This window comes from Ranitomeya imitator, chromosome 5 (assembly GCF_032444005.1).
Source record: "Ranitomeya imitator isolate aRanImi1 chromosome 5, aRanImi1.pri, whole genome shotgun sequence".
Lineage (NCBI taxonomy): Eukaryota > Metazoa > Chordata > Amphibia > Anura > Dendrobatidae > Ranitomeya > Ranitomeya imitator.
In genome coordinates this window covers 551,818,283-551,839,462 of record NC_091286.1, presented here as the reverse complement: position 1 = coordinate 551,839,462, position 21,180 = coordinate 551,818,283, and the positions used below count along the sequence as shown (strand labels likewise).

At 48.8% G+C, this 21,180-nt stretch overlaps 1 protein-coding gene across 1 annotated transcript in view; it reads right to left on the bottom strand.

The window, feature by feature from the left end:
* Window positions 1-18,620, bottom strand: part of LOC138638388 (solute carrier family 25 member 36) — a 51,368-nt gene extending 32,748 nt beyond the window's left edge. Inside the window, exon 1 of the mRNA XM_069727628.1 lies at window positions 18,213-18,620. Coding sequence (XP_069583729.1) covers window positions 18,213-18,253 — 41 coding nt within the window. The 5' untranslated portion in view covers window positions 18,254-18,620. The remainder of the gene's footprint in view (window positions 1-18,212) is intronic.
* Window positions 18,621-21,180: the final 2,560 nt, after the last annotated feature.

Genomic DNA, 21,180 nt, shown 5'->3' with positions numbered 1-21,180 from the left:
TAAATAATTAATTTCCATCACATTTAAAAAGTAACAGCTTTCACAGATTGCAGCAATTCCTCTATCCTCAGCCTTCAATTATATTCCTAACCATTCTTGTAAAATTTAGAAATACCCACTGTGCACCAAGCGTCATCCACCTGTCCTGGCTCCTATGTGGTACCTTTAGTGCACAAGCTGCGGATCCGCAGTGTTTTTAGACGTGCGGAATTGCATCAAATCCGCAGTGTAGTGCACTACCAATGTTAGTCAATGTGAAATGACTTGTGCATATGCTGAGGAAAAATCAGCGCAGATTTGCAGCGTTTTATTTTCTGCAGCATGTCAATTCTTTTTGTGGATCTGCACCCATTGAGTCAGGCACATCCGTAGTTGTAAAAAAACAAAACAAAAAAAAAACGGCGGATTTGCGTGCAAGAAACACTGCAGATCGGGAGGAGGGAAGTGTGGACGGAGAAGATGTTCGTGTGTGCGGGTCTGTGTAGCAGCCATTGTCTGATGGGACTACTGCTCCCATCCAGATATGAATGCTCACAGTTACATTTAGCAAGCCTTGAAAAGTTAACTGGGATTAAAAGCCAAAAACAAAACTACGGACCATTATTGATTATACAGAGCGGCTGCTGTATCCACATCCCCAGCACTGACCGACAGACCCCGAATTGGGGCTCCGCTGTCGGGGCCACGGCTACAGCTGCTGAGTGGTGACAAACTGGAAGCTCCCAGGGAGAATAAAGTTCATTTTCTGCCCTCAGTGTTCAGCTACTCATAGGCACCAGGTAGGTTAGTAATACTACTGACCCCATATCTGCAGGTTAGTAGTATTTTTCTCTAGTGGCATGTTCTCCAAGTATAGTGCCCAGCTGATTATGGATATTAAAAAGAAACTTAGGCTATGTTACATGATTTTCTTTTTAATGCAAAAGCTGCTTTTTTGCAATAGCAACAAAAGCTATGAGATTTCAAAAGTCTCATGCATACACTTTTCCTGATGGAGAACTGCAGAAAGTCCATTCTTTCTTGGTGAATAAAGCCAACTTACTAAACATGTATGGCAGACAAAGCTCACATGCAGTCTGCACACAACACCCAAAACCGCCCTGCAAGTAAACAAGAAAAGCACCAATAAGTACGGTAATTAGCTCTGCTAAATATTGCGCAAGAGCCATCCCTATCGATCTTTCTAAAAAAAAAAAAAAAAAAAAATCCATGACAAGATACAGTGAATGTCACTAGTGGAAACAAGCACCTACAATGAAGGCTGGCTTTATTTTCTTTTTAACAAGAGGAAGACGACAGAAGTGCTCACATTTGCCACAGATTAAAAATAATTTTGTTATGAAACTACATTTCCACAGGGATCCCAGGGCTTATAGTACCCACCCTCCACGCCTGATTGGAGAAGTCTGGAGGAGGAAGGCGACAGCCTCCCCAAAATCTAATTTCCACCTACAAACAGCGTTACCATTGTGTTATTGCGAGTCTTTCAGAGACTGACTGGACAACAAAATACAGGAGAAAGATTTAAAGGAAACATTTAAGAAAAACCATCCGTTCCTGAGAAAAACAAAAAACAAACCCTGCATGTCATCCAGGTTGTCCAAGTGTGGAGGGCGGGAAATTGTGAAATATATATATATATACACACACACACCGTTTAGTGTAGCACTATACATTCAGCAGGTTTACAAGATATTTGGGGTAGATGGAGGAGAGCGAGCCGTGTATACAGAACACAAGCCAATGTGACGAAGGCCTCGGAGGTAAATGAGAACCTGTAATCTGCAGCACAACAAACCCATTTGTCTACAGATCTGCTGAGAAAGGAGAGTTTTTCCCCTGCTTAATAGAAGGCACGCGTGTGTCCTGTTTTTCTGCCAAGCACTAAACACTTTCTGCCAAGACTTTTGTTAACTGGCGGACAGGGGCCACAAGGCTGCAGCGTGCAGAGAGTTGCTACCAAGTTCATTAATTTGTAGGACGGGCGCTTGTATAATAAGTGTGTACACAAAGTAACATGCTCCAAATTAGGGACACGAGCTTTGTACTGAGGGTCTTGGCAGTGAGGTGAAGCGAGAAGGAAAGTGGAAAGTAAATCGCCCCACAAGACTCAGTCCACCAGTAATTATCTAAAGCCCTTTGTTGCCCAGCTGACTGGCGAGAAGCTGAAACAAGCACTAATTAACCCCTTCCCGACCCATGACGCCACGTAGGCGTCATGAAAGTCGGTGCCATTCCGACCCATGACGCCTATGCGGCGTCATGGAAAGATCGCGTCCCTGCAGATCGGGTGAAAGGGTTAACTCCCATTTCACCCGATCTGCAGGGACAGGGGGAGTGGTAGTTTAGCCCAGGGGGGGTGGCTTCACCCCCTCGTGGCTACGATCGCTCTGATTGGCAGTTTCACTTTCAACAGCCAATCAGAGCGATTTGTAATATTTCACCTATTATAACGGGTGAAATATTACAATCCAGCCATGGCCGATGCTGAAATATCATCGGCCATGGCTGGAAATACTAGTGTGCCCCCACCGATCGCCCCCCCAGCCCTCCGATCTGGCCGGTACACTGCTCCGGCTCCCCTCCGTCCAGTGCTCCGCTCCCCCCGTGCTCTTGTCCGCTCTCCCCGTGCTCCAATCACCCCCCCGTGCTCCGATCCACCCCCCCCGGTGCTCCGTTCCACCCCCCCGTGCTCCATTCCAGCCCCCCCGTGCTCCATTCCACCCCTCCCGCACTCCGATTCCCCCCCACCCCATCATACTTACCGATCCAGCCGGGGTCCCGTCCGTCTTCTCCCTGGGCGCCGCCATCTTCCAAAATGGCGGGCGCATGCGCAGTGCGCCCGCCGAATCTGCCGGCCGGCCGATTCGTTCCAAAGTGCATTTTGATCACTGAGATATAATCTCTCTCAGTGATCAAAATAAAAAAAATAATAAATGACCCCCCCTTTGTCACCCCCATAGGTAGGGACAATAAAAAAAATAAAGAAATTTTTTTTTCCACTAATGTTAGAATATCGTTAGGGTTAGGGCTAGGGTTAGGGCTAGGGTTAGGGGTAGGGTTAGGGTTTCGGTATGTGCACACGTATTCTGATCCTCTGCGGATTTTTCCGCTGCGGATTTGATAAATCCGCAGTGCTAAACCGCTGCGGATTTACCGCGGTTTTTCTGCGCATTTCACTGCGGTTTTACAACTGCGATTTTCTATTTGAGCAGTTGTAAAACCGCTGCGGAATCCGCACAAAGAAGTGACATGCTGCGGAATGTAAACCGCTGCGTTTCCGTGCAGTTTTTCCGCAGCATGGGCACAGCGATTTTTGTTTCCCGTAGGTTTACATTGAACTGTAAACTCATGGGAAACTGCTGCGGATCCTTTACCTTTAGAATTAGGCTATGTGCACACGGTGCGGATTTGGCTGCGGATCCGCAGCAGTGTTCAATCAGGTTTACAGTACCATGTAAACATATGAAAAACCAAATCCGCTGTGCCCATGGTGCGGAAAATACCGCGCGGAAACGCTGCGTTGTATTTTCCGCAGCATGTCAATTCTTTGTGCGGATTCCGCAGCGTTTTACATCTGTTCCTCAATAGGAATCCGCAGGTGAAATCCGCACAAAAAACACTGGAAATCCGCGGAAAATCCGCAGGTAAATCGCAGTGCCTTTTACCCGCGGATTTTTCAAAAATGGTGCGAAAATATCTCACACGAATCCGCAACGTGGGCACATAGCCTTAGGGTTAGGGTTGGAATTAGGGTTGTGGTTATGGTTAGGGGTGTGTTGGGGTTAGGGGTGTGTTGCGGTTAGGGTTGTGTTTAGGGTTATGGCTACAGTTGGGATTAGGGTTAGGGGTGTGTTGGGGTTAGTGTTGGAGGTAGAATTGAGGGGTTACCACTGTTTAGGCACATCAGGGGTCTCCAAACGCAACATGGCGCCACCATTGATTCCAGCCAATCTCGTATTCAAAAAGTCAAATGGTGCTCCCTCACTTCCGAGCCCTGACGTGTGCCCAAACAGTGGTTTACCCCCACATATGGGGTACCAGCATACTCAGGACAAACTGCGCAACAATTACTGGGGTCCAATTTCTCCTGTTACCCTTGTGAATCAAAAAAAATGCTTGCTAAAACATAATTTTTGAGGAAAGAAAAATGATTTTTTATTTTCACGGCTCTGCGTTGTAAACGTCTGTGACGCACTTGGGGGTTCAAAGTCCTCACCACACATCTAGATTAGTTCCTTTGGGGGTCTAGTTTCCAAAATGGTGTCATTTCTGGGGGATCTCCAATGTTTAGGCACACAGGGGCTCTCCAAACGTGACATGGTGTCCGCTAATGATTGGAGCTAATTTTCCATTTAAAAAGCCAAATGGCGTGCCATCCCTTCCAAGCCCTGCCGTGCGCCCAAACAGTGGTTTACCCCCACATATTGGGTATCTGCGTACTCAGGACAAACAGGACAACAATATTTGGGGTCCAATTTCTCCTATTATCCTTGGCAAAATAGGAAATTCCAGGCTTAAAAATCATTTTTGCGGAAAGAAAAATTATTTTTTATTTTCATGGCTCTGCATTATAAACGTCTGTGAAGCACCTGGGGGTTTAAAGTGCTCAATATGCATCTAGATAAGTTCCTTGGGGGGTCTAGTTTCCAAAATGGGGTCACTTGTGGGGGAGCTCCAATGTTTAGGCACACAGGGGCTCTCCAAACGCGACATGGTGTCCGCTAACAATTGGAGCTAATTTTCCATTCAAAAAGTCAAATGGCGCGCCTTCCCTTCTGAGCCCTGCCGAGTGCCCAAACAGTGGTTTACCCCCACATATGAGGTATCGACGTACTCGGGAGAAATTGCCCAACAAATTTTATGATCCATTTTACCCTACTGCCCATGTGAAAATGAAAAAATTGAGGCGAAAAGAATTTTTTTGTGAAAAAAAAAGTACTTTTTCATTTTTACAGATCAATTTGTGAAGCACCTGAGGGTTTAAAGTGCTCACTAGGCATCTAGATAAGTTCCTTGGGGGGTCTAGTTTCCAAAATGGGGTCACTTGTGGGGGGAGCGCCACAGGAGCTCTCCAAACGTGACATGGTGTCCGCTAAAGAGTGGAGCCAATTTTTGATTCAAAAAGTCAAATGGCGCTCCTTCCCTTCCAAGCCCTGCGCCCAAACAGTGGTTTACCCCCACATATGAGGTATCAGTGTACTCAGGACAAATTGGACAACAACTTTCGTGGTTCAGTTTCTCCTTTTACCATTGGGAAAATAAAAAAATTGTTGCTAAAAGATAATTTTTGTGACTAAAAAGTTAAATGTTCATTTTTTCCTTCCATGTTGCTTCTGCTGCTGTGAAGCACCTGAAGGGTTAATAAACTTCTTGAATGTGGTTTTGAGTACCTTGAGGGGTGCAGTTTTTAGAATGGTGTCACTTTTGGGTATTTTCAGCAATATAGACCCCTCAAACTGACTTCAAATGTGAGGTGGTCCCTAAAAAAATTGGTTTTGTAAATTTCGTTGTAAAAATGACAAATCGCTGGTCAAATTTTAACCATTATAACTTCCTAACAAAAAAAAAAAATTTTGTTTCCAAAATGTTATTTATTAACTATTTTGTGTCACATAACTCTCTGGTTTAACAGAATAAAAATTCAAAATGTGAAAATTGCGAAATTTTCGCCAAATTTCCGTTTTTATCACAAATAAACGCAGAATTTATTGACCTAAATTTACCACTAACATGAAGCCCAATATGTCACGAAAAAACAATCTCAGAACCGCTAGGATCCGTTGAAGCGTTCCTGAGTTATTACCTCATAAAGGGACACTGGTCAGAATTGCAAAAAACGGCAAGGTCTTTAAGGTCAAAATAGGCTGGGTCATGAAGGGGTTAAGACCCTCCTCACTTTATAGGCACATATTAAAGACATGTGGAGAGGTACACTGGTGGGCAAGATGAGGAGTCAAAATTGGTAAAATTAACTTAAAGTAGCTTGCCACCATTTTTTATTGCTACTTGCCTGGGGTTCTCCTGAAAAATGCCAAGTGAAGAGGCCACCATATTAAATTTCATTTTATTTTTAATTTTTTTTAAACTTACGATTACTATAACCTCGGAACATAGACACTGCTAACATTGATCTTCAAAAGCAAATTTAAAATCCACAGAAAGTCACATTAGGATGCAGGTCTTAAGGCCCCGTCACACATAGCGACGCTTGAGCGATTCCGACAACGATACGACCTGTCAGGGATCGCTCAAGCGTCGCTATGTGGTCGCTGGTGAGATGTCAAACAGTGAGATCTCACCAACGACGCAGCAGCGATGTAGCGACCTGTACAACGATCCTATTTCATGACGATTCAATGGGACGTCCGGTCAGCGAGGTCGTTGGTAAGGTGTCAAACACAGCGATGTGTGCTACCCAGCGGGACCTCAACGATCAAAAAATGGCCCAGGCCTTTCCGACACGACCAGCGATCTCACAGCAGGGGCCTGGACGCTGCTACGTGTCACACATCGCGAGATCGCTACTGAGATCGCTGTTGCGTCACAAAACTTGTGACTCCGCAGCGATCTCGCTAGCGATCTCGCTTTGTGTGACGGGGCCTTTAGTGCTCTGCAGAAACAGCCTCCAAGGCTGTGTGCACACATTGCGTTTGTTTTTAACCTAAAGCATTTCCTACTGCCAGCAAAGTGAACGAGACTCCTGAAGTCTCCTGTACATGTTGCTGCAGACAAACCTGCAAGGAAAAAAAAAAAAAAAAAAAAAAAAAAAACAAACAGATAAACTGCTTATTTTATGCATTTTTCATGCCAATACATCAGGATTTGCCACAGAATTTTCTGCCACAAATCATGAATGCGTGCTCCCATCAAGTTGAGTGAGGCAAAGTTTGTGACTAATGAAGAGTATGGAAGAGAGAAGAAAGACCATGCATAGATTTTATTTCAATGCCACAGTTCAATACCTCACAATTAACATCTCTCCACTAGGTCTCAAAAACAGAGGACAAAGTAGAAGCCTACACGGTTTGTCTCCATGGCTGGCAGCTCTGACACAAGCCCCCAGTACTTTGTTACCTCAGGAAGCAGGATCTGGTGGCAGAACTTCGTGGAAGGCCATCTTTAGCATAGTGTTTAAAAGCTGTGACTGGCTCCTTAAAGTGTATCCCAAGATACAATGCAAGGAAAGTAAGAGCTTAGCCATTTTAATAATAGTACAATAAACAAAGACAAGCGTGGCACTGCCCGGGCGGGTGTCATCACCACAGAACAATCTGACAGCAGCACGAGACCGTGAGGAGGCTTCCTAGAAGATGCACCATCAGAGGAACCTTAAATAACCCATATCCTGAGATAGCAACAAGGAGCAATGACAAGTCATTAATTAGTATGAAGGAAAAATGCCTAAAGGTCTTATAAAAGTAGCAACTCTTGCCCTACCACATATGCAAGGAGGTGAGCCATGAAAGTGACTTCTGTAGATTAAGTTAGACAAGCCTTGAGCAGAGCAGCCAGTATGTGGTGTGCTGCTGTGCGGGCCGGGTGCAGGGACTCAGGGTGCTCTCAGCTGACCGGGTGATATCACATACCTCCCAACCAGTGCGGGACAATTAATGTCCCGCCCGGGATCGCGGGGCTGACTGTCAAAATCAGGACAGTCCCGCTGGATCCGGGACGGTTGGGAGGTATGCCTTGAGCATACTGGGAGAGCTGCACTACCAAGCGAGAAAAAAAAAATAAATAAAAAAAATAAAATAAAATAGCGGTATAGGGGGCTTTTCCATCTGAGGTACTCCTAGAGCATTTTTCCTCCCAGAAGGGTTTTCTTTAATGCAGATATACAGGATAAGGAAAGGAACACAAGTAACAGACTGAGTTTTACTGAAGTACATCCTTCAGAACGTCAGATTAAAGAACAGGAATTCTTCCCCGAGGTGATCCCAAAATAAGTACAATACTCAGTAATGAAGAGCTATGACAGCTATGGAGCTCCCGTGTTATGTGGAAAGTTCACACATGTCCTTGGGTAACTTCGACAGATCGTCTGCAATGTGCAGCTCAGGGTAATGACGTGGTAAAGCTGCATTTACAAGTAATTCCCCATTCTTCTCCACTCAGATCTGTGACCTCTGGCCTACTGCGGAGCAGCCCGACAACACAAGGAGGCTTCCTGCAGATATTTACCCTCAAACACCAGGAATAAGATGTGCATTCAACAAGACCAATCAGGAACAATCCTGTAGTACAACATGGGATAGTGACAATTCTTCCAAGCACTCACCCCATATAGTGCTGTACAACATCCCAAATACACAGTATAGACTCATTACTCTTCATATATCCATCAGAGGAAGAGCTAACAGCAGCCAAACAGACCCCATTTTCTTCCTAATTGTCACATCAAGTTTCAGCTTCATTACCACCCAAGTCCAAACTCGCATGTCCGTGAAAAAGATTGTGCCAGTATCTGGCCCAGTCAGTGTGTATCCTGAGCCAACCGCCCTCTATGCCTGGCGGGGCACAAGCTCCGCATTTCAGAATAATTTGTTTGGTCAGACAGCGTCAAGCTTTGCTGTCAGTTCCTTTAAGAGTTCCCATCATAGCCAGATCTATGTTTGAAGCTCTCAAAAGGGATGTAGTTTAACCAATGGGCAATAGCACTTCACAAAAAACTGTTTTTATTCGGTTTCGTGGGCAAATAAGAACTTACGGTACACATGTTCCTATAGCAGAAGTTAGGTCTACAGGATGGTTTCTACACGGATGGCCTTCCCGGCTGCTATGGATTTGTGCAGTCCTGAATTAGGAGATTTATCCTACCAAGTAAATTATATAAGCAGAATTCTGAAATTATTCAGTTCCATTTTAGTATAACCAACAGATTTCAGGTACAAACCCCAACTATTGCAAGGGATGTGCCAGGTCCCTCAAAACAAGCAGCTATCAAAGGACCCTCCTCCAGTTACGAGAGATTTTCAGGATGACAATCCATCTGGACAATTACATAGGAGCAATAAAACAATGGGAATTACATCACCATAATTAAAAAGCAAATCAACACAAGGGAATAACTATATAAAGTGTGTTCTCCCAAGACACAGAACAACTCTACAGATAAGACATTTAACCCCTTCACCACCAGGCCATCTTTTTTGGGTTTAGTTTTTTCCTCCCATTCTTCCAAGAGCCATATGTGAGGGCCTGTTTTTTTTTTTTTGTAGGACGAGTTGTATTTTTGAATGGCACCATTGATTTTACCACATAGGGGGGTTTGCTTCCAGGTATGGTGACCGGGGGGGGGGGGGCTCAGAGTGGGCACACGATTGTGTGATACCGCTGTGGAAGCAAACCCCCCAGCAACTTCAGCTTTATGTCGTGTTCTGGAAAAATCCAATTGCAGTGAAATTGCAAAACAGTGTGCAATTCCACAATTTATTATTATTAACCATGTACACTCTAAGGCTACGTCCCTAAGGTCAGTGAAGTATACCGTGAAGATTGGTAGAGCAGCTTAGTATACATTTTTTGCAAAAAACGTATCAACCAAATACCCTGTTTTTTACATCTTTTACTAGCACTTGCGGATTACTGCAACATTTTTTCAAACTGAGTGTTTTTGGTTTTACTGTTCTCTTTTGTGTCTTAAGGTCAGTAATAGTCAGCGCTTTAGACGCAGCACATGTCCACATTGGACTGGTGATATTTAGCTTGCTGAGACCGAGCATCTCAGCAAGAGACATGCTGCGGTCAGGAAAGATGCGCAGCAACTTGTTTATGACGCTGTAACACTGGTCATTTGGCCATCATGAGAACTCACGTTGTTTGAAAAGAGACCCACATGGGGTCGAAACATCACTCGCTACTTGACCACTTTGTCACTAGAGAACTTTTTTGGGTTTTTTTGTGGTGTAAATATCTACATGAATTCAATATTTTGTGCAAATCATTGAGAGTGCAGCTGATTTAACTCTTAGGGTATGTTCACACGTTCAGGATTTCCATCCTTTTTTTTTCAGGACAGTTTTTTTAAAAAACTGCAGCTCTTGGCAGAAAACGCAGGTCCTTTTTTTGTCCTTTTTTGATGCGTTTTTTTATCCTTTTTTTACTGTGTGTTTCCTAGGAAGCTTTTTAGGGCTAAAATGGCTGAAAATACCCTAACCCTACCCCTAACCCTACCCCTACCCCTACCCCTAACCCTACCCCTATTCTAACCTTAGTGAAAAAAAAAAAAAAAAAATTCTTAATTTTTTTATTGTCCCTACCTATGGGGGTGACAAAGTGGGGGGGGGGGGGGTGTCATTTACTATTTTTTTATTTTGATCACTGAGATAGGTTATATCCTCAGTGATCAAAATGCACTTTGGAGCGAATCTGCCGGCCGATTCGGCGGGCGCACTGCGCATGCGCCCGCCATTTTGCAAGATGGCGGCGCCCAGGGAGAAGACGGCCGGACGGACACCGGGACGCCGGGTAAGTATAAGGGGGGGAGATTAGGGCACGGGGGGGGCATCGGAGCACTGGGGGGGGGCATCAGAGCACCGGGGGGGGGGGGCATCGGAGCACGGGGGGCAGCCACACTCCGCCCACGCACTTCCGCCCGCTCCCCCGCACTTCCTGCTGCAGCGGTTCTGCACATCAAATCGCAGTAAAACCCGCAGATATATTTTTGATCTGCGGGTTTTACTGCGATTTTGACCTCACAATGGAGGTCTATGGGTGCAGAACCGCTGCGGTTCAGGAAGAAGAATTGACATGCTCCTTTTTTCCGGGAGCTATTCAGCGCGGCTTTTTTTTTTACAATTTCCGGACCATGTGCAGTGTGTCCTGTTTTCCATAGGGTACAGTGTACTGTACCCTGCATGGAAAACAGCTGCGGAACCGCAGCGGCAAAACCGCCGCGGTTCCGCGGTAAAAAACGCACTGTGTGAACATGGCCTTACACGTTGGACCTTGGATATATCCAGTTCAGCTAGCACCTCATTCTACAAGCTGTGTGCGCCTCCTTTCTAGTCTTCTACCTCCTGTGGTGGGGCAGAATACATACATATCAGAAGGGGCATTACAGTACACATTCCTAGTTTATACACATTTGTCCCAGACTTTTCGGTTTCTTAATATGTAGCCTACACTCATAACAATTTTCTTCCTATGACAAAAATAAACTTTATAACATTCTAGGTTGCAGTGTTCAGCGTGAGATTTGAAGAAGATTTTTTCCTACAAAATCTGCATGAGCTACATTAGTATTCTGTTATAGATTTGCCCTGGATTTTATACGATGCATTACAAAGGGTAAAATCCACACCACTAAAATAGAATCTGAACTGCATGTCAGTTTCTGTGCTGATTTTTGTCTTCCTCTGCTGGTGTTACATGTCGTGATGATTTGGGGTCCAAGTGTGACCATTTCCACTTACCAAAAAATAAAATAAATGAGTACAGTAGACATGTCTTTCCTCCATAGTATGCAACATGTGAAACTACCAGCCTGACTGTTCTGCACTAATGATGGGCAAAGCCTGAAACAGCTGCCTGTACAGTTTCTGGTTTGGATTTTTTTTTTCCTGGTCAAGTTCCAAGGATTATGAAGTCAGACATTAACTTCTAGGGTTGCTCCCTGTACTAGGTGGTACTTGCAAGACAGTGCTTTTACTTAATTAAAAAAAAATCCTTATGGCAACACTTGAACAAGAGAAAATCTTTTATGATGCGCCCAAGATTATTGGCAACGCACTGCTGAGCACAATGGCACCCTACAGCCGCTGAGCAATCTACTACAGATCGCACTGGTTACCAGGATCTGCCGTTGTCAGCTACCTGTTCCCTTAGTGACCAACAGATCTCTTTTTTAGAGAAACCAGGAACTACAGTTCTCTTAAACTGATGCACACACCAGTACTCCAGTGGTTTTCATGTGGCTCTATTTTTGCCCCATGGGAACGTATCCTTAGGCCATGTTCACACAGTGCGTTTTTTTACTGCGGAACCGCAGCGGTTTTGCCGCTGCGGTTCCGCAGCTGTTTTCCATGCAGGGTACATAACAATGTAACCCTATGGAAAACAGTCACTGCTGTGCACATGATCCGTAATCTCGTTTAAAAAGCCGCGCAGAATAGCTGCGGCAAAAAAGAAGGAGCATGTCACTTCTTTTTCCTGAACCGCAGCGGTTCTGCACCCATAGACCTCCATTGTGAGGTCAAAATCGCAGTAAAACCCGCAGATCAAAAATATATCTGCGGGTTTTACTGCGATTTGATGTGCAGAACCGCTGCAGCAGGAAGTGCGGGGGAGTGGGCGGAAGTGCGTGGGCGGAAGTGCGTGGGCGGAGTGTGGCTGCCCCCCCGTGCTCCGATGCCCCCCCCCCCGTGCTCCGATGCCCCTCCCCCCAGTGCCCTAATCTCCCCCCCTTATACTTACCCGGCGTCCCGGTGTCCGTCCGGCCGTCTTCTCCCTGGGCGCCGCCATCTTGCAAAATGGCGGGCGCATGCGCAGTGCGCCCGCCGAATCTGCCGGCCGGCAGATTCGCTCCAAAGTGCATTTTGATCACTGAGATATAATCTCTCTCAGTGATCAAAATAAAAAAATAGTAAATGACACCCCCCCCACTTTGTCACCCCCATTGGTAGGGACAATAAAAAAAATTAAGAATTTTTTTTTTTTTCCACTAAGGTTAGAATAGGGTTAGGGTTAGGGGTAGGGTTAGGGGTAGAGTATTTTCAGCCATTTTAGCCCTAAAAAGCTTCCTAGGAAACAGTCTCTGCATAAAAAACGCATCAAAAAACGCATCAAAAAACGCATCAAAAAACGCATCAAAAAACGCATCAAAAAACGCATCAAAAAACGCATCAAAAAACGCATCAAAAAACGCATCAAAAAACGCATCAAAAAACGCATCAAAAAAAAGGACCTGCGTTTTCTGCCAAGAGCTGCAGTTTTTAAAAAAAACTGTCCTGAAAAAAAAAAGGATGGAAATCCTGAACGTGTGAACATACCCTTAGACTTTACACTAATTTCTTGAAAATTAGGATAAAAACCCAATAATGCATACTAACACCTTCCCAAGAGCCCTGGAGAACACCATCTAGTTATAAAGCCCTACCCACATAACTAGGCTAATCACCACTATGGAGTATAAGGAGAAATTAGCAGCCATTAGTCATGAAATGAAGAATCAGATTATTAATAAACAGCTGCCCAGAATAATGAATAGCTTGAAGAGGAGGATGACACACAGACTTACTTCAGCACTGGAGATTTGTGCTGTTAGGGGGACACAGCAGACCCGAATCCAGAGAGGGATCATGCCCAGCTCTCCTGGCACATACCGAGCTGTAATCTATCAATGTGGTCTGATTCTGCGCCATTACAACACTTGATAGGGCATTGCCCTTGTGCTGCTGTACAGCGGCCAATTCCCTCACTGCCATGTCATCCGACAGCCTGAATGCTGTGCATGAGAGCGATCCCAGGACCAGCAACTCCACAGAATCTACAGGTTATGCCACTAATGACTACATTACAGAGCAGCTTATCCTCCAAGTAAACACCAGAGGGGAAAAAAAACCCTCAATAGAAATCCACAGGTATGAAACTGCAGGTGGAATCCGCACAAGTACGGCAAGTAAAACAAACTGCATATTACAGATTTTGCAGAAACAGTGCGGAAAAATCCGCACACGAATCTGCAACGTGTGCACATAGCCTAAGAGTAAAGCACCAACTCCTGTAATAGACAATTGCTAATAAAGTAGTTCCCTAGAATATGTATAAAGTTAGGCCAAGGACAGAGGCCCATCTCCTGTTCCTTAAGGTACCGTCACACCCAGCAACTTTGCAAAGAGAACGACAACGATCTGTGACGTTGCAGCGTCCTGGATAGCGATCTCGTTGTGTTTGACACGCAGCAGTGATCTGGATCCCGCTGTGCCATCGCTGCTCGGAGCTAGAAGTCCAGAACTTTATTTCGTCGCCAGGTCGGCGTGTATCGTCATGTTTGACATCAAAAGCAACGACGCCAGCAACGAGCATAGGGCCCCTAGATGTGTGTCGGATCGGTACACTCCGGCTGTTTGACATGGAGCTAACAATCAGCGAGAACGAGAAGTGAGTCGCCGTTACGTCACTGGATCGCTCCTGCATCGTTCTGGAGTTGCTGTGTTTGACGTCTCTACAGCGACCTAAACAGCGACGCTCCAGCGATCTAGTTTAGGTCGAATCGTTGTCTATATCGCTGCAGCGTCGCTGAGTGTGACGGTACCTTTAGACACGTGTCAGTCTGGGCATTGCAGTCCGATAGTGGCCAGAATAAAGCTAGTGCAGAGCACATTAGCACTTACCTCCTCCCCACAGACAAGTGGGAGTTTGATGCTCAATCTCTTGAATTACAGTGTGACTGACTGCTACTTCACTGTTCCTACATCAGTTTTAATAATCTGCCCACAAAACACACATGACACAAGGCTGCTGAAGTAAGGAGGAACCGTGCAGGACACGACCTGGCCAAGTGCACAGTGTGTGAAACCCGGGACACGGGCTGAAAGGTTCCTGTGGGGGATCACTAGGAAACACAGGCTCTTTTTGGCCTTTAGTGAATGGAAGTTTATAGCAGGGGTGTTAAAGTGTTACTTAACTATATTGAGAGCTTTTCTTCATACAAGTTTGGCTTAGTTTAGCCATAAAAATAAAGTATATGCACCCCATAAATGGATCGTTAATACTCCCACCTGCACTCAGCTGCTCACACATCCCATCCACCAGAGCAGAGGTGGCCCCTCACATCCCATGCCTGGAGAGCGGAAGGGACACATCCACCAGAGCAGCGGTGGCCCCTCACATCCCATGCCTGGAGAGCTGAAGGGACACATCCACCAGAGCAGCAGTGGCCCCTGACATCCCATGCCTGGAGAGCTGATGGGACACATCCACCAGAGCAGCGGTGGCCCCTCACATCCCATGCCTGGAGAGCTGAAGGGACACATCCACCAGAGCAGCGGTGGCCCCTCACATCCCATGCCTGGAGAGCTGAAGGGACACATCCACCAGAGCAGAGGTGGCCCCTCACATCCCATGCCTGGAGAGCTGAAGGGACACATCCACCAGAGCAGAGGTGGCCCCTCACATCCCATGCCTGGAGAGCTGAAGGGACACATCCACCAGAGCAGAGGTGGCCCCTCACATCCCATGCCTGGAGAGCTGAAGGGACACATCCACCAGAGCAGAGGTGGCCCCTCACATCCCATGCCTGGAGAGCTGGACACATCCACCAGAGCAGAGGTAGCCCCTCACATCCCATGCCTGGAGAGCTGGACACATCCACCAGAGCAGAGGTGGCCCCTCACATCCCATGCCTGGAGAGCTGATGGGACACATCCACCAGAGCAGCGGTGGCCCCTAACATCCCATGCCTGGAGAGCTGGACACATCCACCAGAGCAGAGGTGGCCCCTCACATCCCATGCCTGGAGAGCTGAAGGGACACATCCACCAGAGCAGCGGTGGCCCCTCACATCCCATGCCTGGAGAGCTGATGGGACACATCCACCAGAGCAGCGGTGGCCCCTAACATCCCATGCCTGGAGAGCTGGACACATCCACCAGAGCAGAGGTGGCCCCTCACATCCCATGCCTGGAGAGCTGAAGGGACACATCCACCAGAGCAGCGGTGGCCCCTCACATCCCATGCCTGGAGAGCTGGACACATCCACCAGAGCAGCGGTGGCCCCTCACATCCCATGCCTGGAGAGCTGGACACATCCACCAGAGCAGCGGTGGCCCCTCACATCCCATGCCTGGAGAGCTGAAGGGACACATCCACCAGAGCAGCGGTGGCCCCTCACATCCCATGCCTGGAGAGCTGAAGGGACACATCCACCAGAGCAGAGGTGGCCCCTCACATCCCATGCCTGGAGAGCTGGACACATCCACCAGAGCAGCGGTGGCCCCTCACATCCCATGCCTGGAGAGCTGGACACATCCACCAGAGCAGAGGTGGCCCCTCACATCCCATGCCTGGAGAGCTGGACACATCCACCAGAGCAGAGGTGGCCCCTCACATCCCATGCCTGGAGAGCTGGACACATCCACCAGAGCAGCGGTGGCCCCTCACATCCCATGCCTGGAGAGCTGGACACATCCACCAGAGCAGAGGTGGCCCCTCACATCCCATGCCTGGAGAGCTGGACACATCCACCAGAGCAGAGGTGGCCCCTCACATCCCATGCCTGGAGAGCTGGACACATCCACCAGAGCAGAGGTGGCCCCTCACATCCCATGCCTGGAGAGCTGAAGGGACACATCCACCAGAGCAGCGGTGGCCCCTCACATCCCATGCCTGGAGAGCTGAAGGGACACATCCACCAGAGCAGAGGTGGCCCCTCACATCCCATGCCTGGAGAGCTGAAGGGACACATCCACCAGAGCAGAGGTGGCCCCTCACATCCCATGCCTGGAGAGCTGAAGGGACACATCCACCAGAGCAGAGGTGGCCCCTCACATCCCATGCCTGGAGAGCTGAAGGGACACATCCACCAGAGCAGAGGTGGCCCCTCACATCCCATGCCTGGAGAGCTGGACACATCCACCAGAGCAGAGGTAGCCCCTCACATCCCATGCCTGGAGAGCTGGACACATCCACCAGAGCAGAGGTGGCCCCTCACATCCCATGCCTGGAGAGCTGATGGGACACATCCACCAGAGCAGCGGTGGCCCCTAACATCCCATGCCTGGAGAGCTGGACACATCCACCAGAGCAGAGGTGGCCCCTCACATCCCATGCCTGGAGAGCTGAAGGGACACATCCACCAGAGCAGCGGTGGCCCCTCACATCCCATGCCTGGAGAGCTGGACACATCCACCAGAGCAGCGGTGGCCCCTCACATCCCATGCCTGGAGAGCTGGACACATCCACCAGAGCAGCGGTGGCCCCTCACATCCCATGCCTGGAGAGCTGAAGGGACACATCCACCAGAGCAGCGGTGGCCCCTCACATCCCATGCCTGGAGAGCTGAAGGGACACATCCACCAGAGCAGAGGTGGCCCCTCACATCCCATGCCTGGAGAGCTGGACACATCCACCAGAGCAGCGGTGGCCCCTCACATCCCATGCCTGGAGAGCTGGACACATCCACCAGAGCAGAGGTGGCCCCTCACATCCCATGCCTGGAGAGCTGGACACATCCACCAGAGCAGAGGTGGCCCCTCACATCCCATGCCTGGAGAGCTGGACACATCCACCAGAGCAGCGGTGGCCCCTCACATCCCATGCCTGGAGAGCTGGACACATCCACCAGAGCAGAGGTGGCCCCTCACATCCCATGCCTGGAGAGCTGGACACATCCACCAGAGCAGAGGTGGCCCCTCACATCCCATGCCTGGAGAGCTGGACACATCCACCAGAGCAGCGGTGGCCCCTCACATCCCATGCCTGGGGAGCTGAAGGGACACATCCACCAGAGCAGCAGTGGCCCCTCACATCCCATGCCTGGAGAGCTGGACACATCCACCAGAGCAGCGGTGGCCCCTCACATCCCATGCCTGGAGAGCTGAAGGGACACATCCACCAGAGCAGCGGTGGCCCCTCACATCCCATGCCTGGAGAGCTGGACACATCCACCAGAGCAGCAGTGGCCCCTCACATCCCATGCCTGGAGAGCTGGACACATCCACCAGAGCAGCGGTGGCCCCTCACATCCCATGCCTGGAGAGCTGAAGGGACACATCCACCAGAGCAGAGGTGGCCCCTCACATCCCATGCCTGGAGAGCTGGACACATCCACCAGAGCAGCGGTGGCCCCTGACAGGTTCTTCAGGAGCTCAGCCTGCAGACATGGCTGCCCAGGTGATGTACAGGCAGCTCCTGATGCCAATATCTGCACCCACTCTGGTAGATTAAGGGGGTCCTCTGCTCCCCTTATGTAGCTGTCCAGAATATAAGGAGCCAACATGAGCACAGCTATCCACAAGGGTCAGGGCTGGGGCCACAGGTCGTGCACCCCTGGTCCGTGCCCCTACAGAGAACAATAATCACCAGCATGTCTGCAGATGGTGGGGGCTGTAGTCTTGCTGCAGTCAGGCAGCACAGTCGCAGAGCTTGTACGTTCTCACAGGTGGCCGAACACCTGGCTCAGCCGCAGAGTACACAGCACCCATGCTTAGCGATGGAGGGCCAGACCCGACCCACAGCACAGCCCACCCCGGAGCCACACGTGCACCTACCCTCCAGCAAACAGATGCACCAGGGTATCTCTCTGGCTCATTCTCTCATTCTTCTCCCCTGCAGACAGGTGGAGGCAGCAGGTCCCCGGGGAGACGCCGGGTCGTTTGCCCGCTCTCGGGTGACTGGATGTCGGAGGCAGCAGTCAGCACACAGCCGTAGGCCCACCACCATGCACCGCTCAGCGTCTGCGGAGAACGGCTGCTCGCATGCAGACTTGCCCGCGTATATAAAGGTGTATGGCGCCTGCACAGACCGTGGAGCTGCCCGGCGTGACCTCACACACTGCCTGCCTCCGCAGTCCTGCCCGGAGCACTGTCCCCTGCCTTCTCCGCTCCCCTCTGCCGCCTTCACACCCCTGCTCGCTTATGAATATTCAGCAGCCCGAGATAAACACAAGCTGATTGGCTGCCAAGGTGTGGCGGAAGTGACGCAGCCGCAGCTGCTTTACCACGTGACCTGGCTCCCGCTGGGATATGTGTGTGAGGAATGTTCATCAGCGGCTAAAAGACTACAGATCCCAGCATGCACTGCCGCACAGGGGGCGTGTCCGAGGAGGCGGCAGTAACTTCAACCGCGGTGTTGGAGGTTCACAGGTCGCTCAGCTGCGGCAGATACGTCAGCTGCCTCCATATGTGCAGCTATAGGTGGTGATACAGGGCAGTACTGGCAGCTGCGGCGCCTCCTGAGGGTGATGCCAGGGTGCCCATCTACAGGTGGCGTCCACCACAGTCAGAGGATCACCTAAAGAGTGGTGGGTAGGGCGAGCCAAGGGGAATGTATGGTTCTGTGCCCCTAAAAGCTGGCAGGTCCGGTAGTATAAAGAATGGGGTCTGATAAGAGCAACCGTGACAAAAAAGAGTAACCCTCCACTGCAGCGACCGTCCTCCCCAACTGCCACGTGAGGACTGCGGAGGCCCCTCATAGGCGGCTGCCCATGGATTACATAGGCCACCAATGTCTGATCCATCACCAGTGTCTGATCCGTCACCAATATCTGATCCGCCACCAATGTCTGATCCACCGCCAATATCTGATCCATCACCAATGTCTGATCCATCACCAATATCTGATCCTCCACCAATATCTGATCCTCCACCAATGTCTGATCCACCGCCAATATCTGATCCTCCACCAATGTCTGATCCATCACCAATATCTGATCCTCCACCAATATCTGATCCTCCACCAATGTCTGATCCACCGCCAATATCTGATCCACCACCAATGTCTGATCCATCACCAATATCTGATCCTCCACCAATATCTGATCCATCACCAATGTCTGATCCATCACCAATGTCTGATCCTCCACCAATATCTGATCCTCCACCAATGTCTGATCCATCACCAATGTCTGATCCATCACCAATGTCTGATCCTCCACCAATATCTGATCCTCCACCAATGTCTGATCCATCACCAATGTCTGATCCATCACCAATGTCTGATCCTCCACCAATGTCTGATCCATCACCAATGTCTGATCCATCACCAATGTCTGATCCTCCACCAATGTCTGATCCATCACCAATGTCTGATCCATCACCAATATCTGATCCTCCACCAATGTCTGATCCTCCACCAATGTCTGATCCACCACCAATGTCTGATCCATCACCAATATCTGATCCGCCGCCAATATCTGATCCTCCACCAATATCTGATCCTCCACCAATATCTGATCCTCCACCAATGTCTGATCCATCACCAATGTCTGATCCATCACCAATGTCTGATCCTCCACCAATGTCTGATCCATCACCAATGTCTGATCCATCACCAATATCTGATCCTCCACCAATGTCTGATCCTCCACCAATGTCTGATCCACCACCAATGTCTGATCCATCACCAATATCTGATCCGCCGCCAATATCTGATCCTCCACCAATATCTGATCCTCCACCAATATCTGATCCTCCACCAATGTCTGATCCATCACCAATATCTGATCCTCCACCAATATCTGATCCTCCACCAATATCTGATCCTCCACCAATGTCTGATCCACCACCAATGTCTGATCCATCACCAATATCTGATCCGCCGCCAATATCTGATCCTCCACCAATGTCTGATCCGTCACCAATGTCTGATCCACCGCCAATATCTGATCCGCCGCCAATATCTGATCCACCAATGTCAGATCCATCACCAATGTCTGATCCGTCACCAATGTCTGATCCACCGCCAATATCTGATCCGCCACCAATATCTGATCCTCCACCAATGTCTGATCCACCTCCAATATCTGATCCGCCACCAATATCTGATCCTCCACCAATGTCTGATCCACCACCAATGTCTGATCCGTCACCAATGTCTGATCCTCCACCAATGTCTGATCCGTCACCAATGTCTGATCCGTCACCAATATCTGATCCTCCACCAATGTCTGATCCGTCACCAATGTCTGATCTGTCACCAATATCTGATCCTCCACCAATATCTGATCCTCCACCAATGTCTGATCCATCACCAATGTCTGATCCATCACCAATGTCTGATCCATCACCAATATCTGATCCGTCATCAATGTCTGATCCATCACCAATGTCTGATCCACCGCCAATATCTGATCCGCCACCAATATCTGATCCTCCACCAATGTCTGATCCATCACCAATGTCTGATCCTCCACCAATGTCTGATCCTCCACCAATGTCTGATCCCCCACCAATGTCTGATCCTCCACCAATATCTGATCCATCACCAATGTCTGATCCTTCACCAATGTCTGATCCACCGCCAATATCTGATCCTCCACCAATGTCTGATCCACCGCCAATATCTGATCCTCCACCAATGTCTGATCCACCACCAATATCTGATCCTCCACCAATGTCTGATCCTCCACCAATATCTGATCCATCACCAATGTCTGATCCCCCACCAATGTCTGATCCTCCACCAATATCTGATCCATCACCAATGTCTGATCCTTCACCAATGTCTGATCCACCGCCA